Source organism: Scyliorhinus torazame, chromosome 19 (assembly GCF_047496885.1).
Source record: "Scyliorhinus torazame isolate Kashiwa2021f chromosome 19, sScyTor2.1, whole genome shotgun sequence".
Taxonomy (NCBI): Eukaryota; Metazoa; Chordata; class Chondrichthyes; order Carcharhiniformes; family Scyliorhinidae; genus Scyliorhinus; species Scyliorhinus torazame.
Genome location: NC_092725.1, coordinates 117,188,082 through 117,197,015, shown reverse-complemented (window position 1 = coordinate 117,197,015; position 8,934 = coordinate 117,188,082). Strand labels below are relative to the sequence as shown.

Genomic DNA, 8,934 nt, shown 5'->3' with positions numbered 1-8,934 from the left:
GAACATTTACCACTATCCCAAAAACAAGGTTTCTTGCTTGGGCTGGCTCTGTTGCAAATGTTTTTTCTTCCAACGGATTTCGGTGCATTCACTGGATGCTTTTTTCCCCAGCTGGCATCTCTCAGACACCCAAAAAACACAATCTAAACTCACTATTAATTCAACTTCAGAACAAACATGAGTTTCCCAGCAGTCTTGCAGGATTTCTTTTTACTGTTTAGAACTCTCTGGCATACACACAGCGAGTGACCTTCTTTCTATCTTTCCTGTTGTGTGCCTCGCCCTGGACCTGTTACTAGTCAACAGCACAGTTTGTTTTCTAATTTGTGTTTTTCCCTAAATTCGCTAAACTACTAACCCATCTCTTCACTGAAGGGTTGTAAAACCTCATTAAGAATTCATGCAAAGTGTGCCTCCAGACTTCCCACCACCAAGCTCACAAAAAAACTGGTTCTGAAACCAGAACCATGTTCTACCTTTTTTAACACAAATATAAATTAAACTTATACATTATTCCTAACACACTTGACATCATTCAAATACTTGATTGGTTAGTGCCTCTTGTCCTTCCCCATGACCACTGGCTGTAGCATGATCTATAGAATGCCCGATGGTGACAAAGTTCAATAATACCTCCTGTCCAACAGCCTCTGTCACCAAGAATAATGGACAGTAATGGCATGGGAACACCATCATCTCAAAGTTCACTTCCCTTCTCTCTCATTTCTGCCTTGGGAGATATATTGCTATTCCTTCAATGTAGCTGCCTCAGTATTCTGGAATTCCTCCACCTTAACACCATTATTTATTAGAGCGTCAGCATCACAAGATTTCAATGGCTCAAAGAGAGGGCAATAAATGTAGTTTTTGTCAGATGAAAATACTTCCTTGTGCAGTTTTATGACTGCATTGACCAAGACTAATTGCTTTTGCTATATATTGGATTTATACTTAAAAAGGATAAAAATCACAAGATTATGGTGAAATGGTAGGTGTGTGGAGCTAGCTGATTGCTTTTCCTCAGATGGGTCAAGTAGCCTTCTGCTATATGATTCTATAACAGCACAAATTAATTGACCATTTATTTGTGCATACAGCTCCTTTCTAGGGAATGTACACCTAATTTAATCTAGCAGAGAGCACAAAACGCAAATTAAAATTTTGGTAGTCACAAAAATGTATGAGAGCCCCTTTAAGATGTCTAAGGCTTGAACGACCACAGATTATGCCTATTTTTAATGTTATTTGAACTGTCAGCACAGAACTGGATGATATAAGTAACAAAGTTACAGCACGGTAGCATTGTGGATAGCACAAATGCTTCACAGCTCCAGGGTCTCTGGTTCGATTCCGGCTTGGGTCACTGTCTGTGCGGAGTCTGCACATCCTCCCCGTGTGCGCGTGGGTTTCCTCCGGGTGCTCCGGTTTCCTCCCACAGTCCAAAGATGTGCGGGTTAGGTGGATTGGCCATGCTAAATTGCCCATAGTGTCCAAAATTGCCCTTCGTGTTGGGTGGGGTTGCTGGGTTATGGGGATAGGGTGGAGGTGTGGATCTTGGGTAGGGTGCTCTTTCCAAGAGTCGGTGCAGACTCGATGGGCCAAATGGCCTCCTTCTGCACTGTAAATTCTATGACTAGTCTATGACGAAGTAGGTCCTGAATGAGACCAGAGATTTAAAAGGATTTTACTTTTCTCAAATGCTCCAGCTTCCTAGCAAAAGCAATTCACTTTGTGCCAATCAACATTTATAAGATGTGGAAGATGTCATTGTGAATGGAATTCAAATGTATATCATTAAGTTAACACAAAACTGTTGAAACTCTCTATGAAATACGATGATCATTGATGAAATTGTGGACATGTCACGACATTAAAAGCGATTGGACAGTACTTAATAATGGAGTCATAACAAAACTTTACATAACTATCTTTCAGAAGATCGAATAAATTGGATAGAGCTGTTGGAAAAAGACAGGGTCCATTTAAGAAATAAACTTAGAATTAAGCAATCATTTCTTGTCCAATGTTTTGGAAAGCAATCATTTCTTGTCCAATGTTTTGGAACGTACCAGGTATTTGGTGAATAAATGTATGAGGATAGAGTGAAAGTTCTGATTTCTTTCTACTGAGTATTGTTTCAAGTGTATTTATCGCAGTTCCTCAAACCTAAAAGGTTAGCTCTCAAGGTTGGTTATGTGAATTCAGCACTGATACATAGCAATATGTGATCTATTTGTACCTCATTCTCTTCACATGAAATAGGCTGCATGCTGATGAAGGCCTGCAATAAAATGTCCACAAATAATTACAATAAATTAAATTGGCATGTTGGTGAAACAGCAAAAAATAACCACTTTTCATCCCTTTCCAGAAAACTTGATTTCGAAAGAGGTTGATACATAAACCTTTTATTGATTTCCTTCATTGCAAACAATAAATATGTCTATTGCTGCTGATATTGCAATACAGCTAATCCTCCAGTAAAGATTGCACTTGTCATTTACAATGTAGTTTCACACTGAATCAATCATTATTCATTGAAGATCCCAATATTGATCCTGTCTGGATTACGCATCAGCAATTCATGGGATATAAAACCTGTCCAACCCCATCTCTAACACTACATAACATGGACTATATCAGCAGTAAGTACTTTACATGCAGTAGTATTTCTCAACTAGCTTTCAAAATGTAGTGGTTTTGAGCAATAAACCAATGAAGATCAAAGAGTGTCTTCCTCGTTTCCAATTCAATCACTCACTTTGTCTCCTCCCTATCTCTTTGATAGTTAAAATTGGTTCCTTTTTCAACAGTGCACATTGGATATACTAAATAGTACCAGGGGGCACCCATCATCCAAAGGAAGGTAGCTGGAAGTCAATTGAAGAGTCTCCTATTGAGTTGGCAGTTCTGTCCACTCAGCTCAAAGGGATGGGGTAATATTGAGAGCAGTGTAAAAGGGGAGAAAAAAAGAGGCAGAAACTGCATGCTCTTTTGAATAATAGAGTGCAATGTCAAGAATCAAAAGAACTACCTGTGAACTATGAGTGCACGATTAACACAAAAATTACTTTAAATGCACCAGCAAGGAAAAAAGGAGTAATTTTGACATTATACATTAACAAGAAAGGGCAATAGCAAAATCAGCAGCCCACTCACAAAGCAATTGAATTAAATGACCAACAACGTTCAAATTGTTACTGATTCTGCCACTACCCTATTTACTCTGTCACAGCATCAAAATTACCGCCATAATGCCTAGGATCGGTCTAAGAGAATGTAATTTTCAACACATTATGAAGTGATGAATTTGCATGTTTTAACTATTAAATGAATCTGTAAAGAATCCAAAGTTTTGAACTTCCAGGTTTCAATATAAGAGTACTTCAAAACTACAGGACATGAGCATATTAACCAAAGCAGAAGTGTCTCAAATTTTTTGAACAAGCAATTTCTTCCATGGTTGCAAATGGTTCCTTTTCAATTATTTTTACTTTTTTCAAAAGTTTACCTGCTCATGTTGTTAAACTTAAAATTCGTCAGGCACAGGATCCTTCACTGAAAGAAACATTACTTTGAAAGTGATAAATGCTAAAAAAAAAACGTTTGGTACAGGGTTGACTGTATTCCTTTCAGAAAACCTTTAGTCTCAAATCTCAAGAAACCAAATGACCAGCTTTAAATAAAGATAAAGCTTCACTCACAATCATCTCTGAATGATAATGAGCCTTGTAGAAAGTTTTTAGCCTTGGCATTTACTTCTTATTCAAATCTGCTGATTTTTCAGTGAATACTGATTGTATCATCAGGGGAAAGTGGCCTGGTGGTACGACTCAAGCCCTGAAGTGCTGAAAACCAATCCACCACCTCGAAAACATATGTTGCAAAAATGAATGTAACCTGCCTGGAAAGGTCACCAACTTCAGTCACTGGAATTATTTAAATATGAACCTTTTGAATTGGAGCCAAGGTTTCTACTGCAAGAATGATGAACTGTACCGTGATATTCGCATACAACTAATCAGCTGTTACAAATTAAATTAAAACATTTTTTTTCTTGCTTTGTATTTGATCGCATGTTACTTTTACTCCCGGCTTGGCAGAGGTTTTCAAATATTGTAATTATATTATTAAGACGTAATCATTCATACTTCATCACACCTGTATGTTAACCGGAACACACAAGTATCTATTGACGCTCCAATTTAGGCACTTCCTGCGGCTCCAAAGTGGCAATAAAATAATTGCCAAAGGAACCAGGCGTTTCATGAGGAAAAGAACATTTGCAGAAAATTATGATGATCTAACATGCAATGCACAGTCCGAATGAGTGTTGCAAACATGTTTGATAATAACTTTCTAAAGGGAATTAGGTAAACACTTGAAGTGTAATAATTTGCATGGGGGTGGGTGGGGGGAGGAGAAAGAGAGTAGCTTCATCAGTCTATGCAGTATTTCAATGTAAAGGTTATTAGGTGTCCTGTTCTTTGTCCTGCATTTGTCAGAGCAAAAGTTCTTGCATTACTTCCTAAAAAAAAATTATTGGATTAAACTCCCAGTATCGCATAAGACTTTATTTTTAAAACCCATTTCATCTTTACATTACAAAGTACAGATTTTCTTTAAAAAATAGTTATCAATAACAAAGGTTTCGGGAGCTTTCATTTAACAAGGTTCAACAAAGAAGTAGGATTGCAGTTAGCTCACAATATATTCTGGGAACAAGGGTAACTGAATTGAAAATGAATTCAAGGGAAGGTGGTTAGATCTACTGCTTCCCCCCCCCCCACCCCCTCTCTCTCTCAGCAATAAAGCAATGGAATCTTCATGCCACATCACAAGCATTTACAATCAATCATCAAGCCTTTAGTCTTCCTAGCAGCTTAAATCATACTAAACTTTGCAGATCTACACTTGCATAAAATGATTCCAGGTCTTTGCCATCAAGGATTTGCCTTTGAATGCACTGTTGATTATTTCCCTGCTGGAACGCTGCCTGATTGCCACTTCTCATCAGTCTCATCACTAGGAGTACTTCATTTTCTGCAGTGCTTCTGCTCGAACAGCAAGGCTCTTACCACAAATGGTCAAAAGCACGATCAGGACACCCACCAGAAGAGTGAGGAGAGGCCAGAGTACACAGTGCAAAAGAACATTTTCATCATGGGCACGTTTCAAAAGCACATCATCAGGTCTAGAAAAAGTGCAAACAGGGCCTTAGTGAGCAATACATTCCTTGAATAAAGAATATACAAATTAATGTTTCGACAATTTAACCCTGCATATTTGATAACGTTAAAAATCAAGCAATACGTTGTTGAGAGGTTCTAAATTCAATTATTCGTGGCAACATATCCCTTTTTAATATCTAGCGAAACAGTTTTTTAAAAACTCACAGTAATTTATGAACAGTGCCTCATCCCTGATCAGGGCTTCCACAGAAACATTACAAGGCAAAATATGACACTGAGCCACATGGGGAGATATTAGATCAGATGACTAAAAAACTTGGTCAAAGAGATAGGTTGTAAAGAAACCTTAAAGGAAGACAGTGAGGGGTACAGTCAGGGATTCTCAGAGCTCGAGGCCTAGGCAAATGAAAGCACGTCCACCAATGGTTGACGAATTATATTTTGGCGAGAAAGGCGCAGGTATCTGAGGCTGTGAGGCTAGAGATAGGTAGGAGGCAAGGCCATGGAGGGATTTGAAAATGAGTGAACATCCTCAAAAACTGAAGGTAGAGTCTCTAATTGGTACACTACCCTCTCTGGTGGGTGTGTCGAAGCACCTAAATTATCTTTCATTAAATACAAGAGATATTTCCTATGTATCACCATAAGACAACATTTGTCTGTGTGGCCCTAATCTTTTCTACATAAAAAGCCAAATGTACCCATTTACATTGAAAGTTCTCTCTGGACTTACTTCCCCACCTCTGGTCTGGATTATTTGACATGAAATTGAAAAGTATTTTTTCAATTCAAGTTCAAACTGTTAAGTAACTTCATCAAATTTTGCAACCACGCTTTAAGATCAGAAAATTTGCCTGTACCACGTCCGTCATTAAAAGAATGATCAATTGACAATCCAACTAATGGAATTTAGATTGTGGCAATCAAACTATCCTGAATATTTTACCCTTTAAGAAAAACTTTTTTTTAAAAGTCAATGCAACGTTATATTAATTGCTAATTTCAGCAATGATAAAAACATAGCTATACACAATGAATATTAAAGTTTTTCCACAAGATTCCAGTCAGAGGCAGTGAGTTTATTCTGTTATTTTTGTACAATGACCTTCAAGACTTTTGGGGTGGAAGCTGCCTTCATTCACAGTAGAACTGGAGTTAGCCGTGTGCAGTTCTATTTGAATACTACTGTTTTTAGTTCAAGCATGAGAGAAGTTCATCTGAGTGAGGCTTCAGAAACATTTCCTCACCGTCAGAAACAGATAATAATCTCGAATTACAAATTTCTTCATTTGAACAATTTATATGAAGTAACCACAATGGGAGATGCTTCATATTATTCTCCAATATTTGCGCGAGGAAAAGTTCAAGTACGGTTTATTTACCTTTCCGCATTTGTACTCTTCTTTGGTTAATCAAATGAAATGTGAATACAAGTTTAATTAGGCATATGAGCAGATTAGCAGATTTAGTTAATTATAATAAAGTTATTAGGGTGCTCTCATCCTTCATTTAACATGGTCCTTAAACCTACTTTTCTGACCAAACCTTTGGTCATCTGCCCTAACATCCTATGTGGCTTGTTATCAAAGTTTGTTTGCTAACATTCCTGTGAAGTGCTATGTTAACGTACAATCTATATGCAAGTTTTTGTACGGTAGATTTCCATGTTTACCACAAGGGCAGTAAAGTCACCATAGTCCCAGGTGCTTTCAGAAGGAGAGCTGACCGGTGGTGATTTAACCTGAGAATCACCACACCTCACGTGTGGCAGTGGTGAATCACAATAACCTTCACAGAGCAAAGTGATTTTACTTGCATTCATTTCAATGCAAGAAAATTTGGGTGACTCCAGTTACTGGCGTGCAAAATGCAACATGAGATTTTCCTTTGTGCTTCATCCAGACAGGGCTCAACACTCAAGCAGTAAAGACAAACATTTACTCAACAGCATTTATTACGTTCATGTCAAACACAGAAGTCATGTTCAAGTAATGTGGTGTAGAGAAATTTGCCATTCAATATATTTAATGAAATGCATTAAATACAAGGTGCTATAGACACACAAAAAAGGAATTTCTGCATTGCACTCAGTAAATTTTCTCATAGCCTTACCTTCTTTGCCGATTAATGTAGCATATAAAAGTCTGAGAGCCTATTTCTTCCTTCCAATAATCATGCCAACTCACAACATTTTCTGAGTTTTTCTGATTGTCTCTTTCGCAAGGAGGAATATAGGAACACTGTATAAAATGAGAAATGCGGTATTATATTGGGCTTGCACTGAGAATCACATACAATAAATCAGGTTCTAAGTGAAACATTAACAAGTCGCAGTAAGTTCAGCTAGTTTACTATAGTATTCTTTGTTGGTCTGATTCAAACGTTGAAATGTAGTCCTTTCCTGTCAGTCAGATACAGCTCCTGCATCTTGATCTCGTATGCAAGGACCGTGGAATCAATAGAAATATAGGGTGCAAAAATTCAAATATAGTAAGCATATTCAAAGACAATAGACAAGTTTATGTTGGCACCCTGTATCAAAACTCAGTAGGTTTAGAAAAAGGAAAGAAAGCATCATCAGGTAAGTCAGTCACAGAGAGGGATCGCCTTAACTTTTGGTTTTCAGTCTGGATGAAGAGTGTACAGGGGAGATAGATATAGGACAGATGTCAGAGGTAGGTTCTTTACTCAGAGAGTAGTAAGGGCGTGGAATGCCCTGTCTGCAACAGTAGTGGACTCGCCAACACTAAGGGCATTCAAATGGTCATTGGATAGACATATGGACTATAAGGGAATAGTGTAGATGGGCTTTAAAGTGGTTTCACAGGTCGGCGCAACATCGAGGGCCGAAGGGCCTGTACTGCGCTGTAATGTTCTATGTTCTAAAACAGAACTCACCATTTTTTTTAAGGGCCTATTTGTGGACTGTGAAATTTGGCAGTGACAAGAAATAGGAGTAGGTCATTCAATAAGATTGTGACTGATCCCATTGTGCCATAAGTCATTTTTTGCCTGACTCTTCATAACCGTTGACTCCCTTGTCAATCTAGTCTATTTAATTTAGCCTTGAACACATTTATTGACGCAGTTGCCACTGTGGCAGAGAATTCCAAAGACCTCCAAGAGAAGAAATTCCTCCTCATCTCCAGCTGAAATGCCAGATCGCTTATGTTTCACCTCTGTCCCCAATTCTAGATTCATCCATGAGAGAAAACATCCTCTACCGGTATCTACCCTGTCAAGCCCTCTCAGAATCTTTCAATAAGATTACTTCTCACCCGAAGAGCATACTAAAGGTTTAGCAACTTTAATGGTCAATGGCAAGATATTTATGGATGAGGCAGATCATTCAGACCAACATATTTCATTCATCCATAAAAATCATAATGGGATGCTGGTGTTGCAGCTCCTGTTATTTCAGGTTTTCTGCTTTATCACAAGCTGGAAGTTCTTTCATATGTTGATCAATCTTTATTAACATTTTTAAAAAGATTTTGAGTGCCCCAATTCATTTCTTCCAATTAAAGGGCAATTTAGCGTGGCCAATCAACCTACCTGGCACACCTTTGGGTTGTGGGAGCGAAACCCATGCAAACACGGGAGAATGTGCAAACTCCACATGGGCAGTGACCCAGGACAGGGATCAAACGTGGGACCTCAGTGCCATGATGCAACAGTGCTAACCACTGCACCACCGTGCTGCTCTAATCTTTCTTAATATCAACAGTAGTTCTGTTTTTTA

General features: G+C 38.3%; 1 protein-coding gene across 1 annotated transcript in view; it reads right to left on the bottom strand.

The window, feature by feature from the left end:
• Positions 1-2,403: 2,403 nt before the first annotated feature.
• Positions 2,404-8,934, bottom strand: part of LOC140396457 (calcium-activated potassium channel subunit beta-4-like) — a 33,509-nt gene continuing 26,978 nt past the window's right edge. The window contains exons 2-3 of the mRNA XM_072485100.1: positions 7,305-7,432; positions 2,404-5,194 (exon numbers count right to left, since the gene is read on the bottom strand). Of these exons, the coding sequence (XP_072341201.1) occupies positions 5,026-5,194; positions 7,305-7,432 (297 nt within the window). The 3' untranslated portion in view covers positions 2,404-5,025. The remainder of the gene's footprint in view (positions 5,195-7,304; positions 7,433-8,934) is intronic.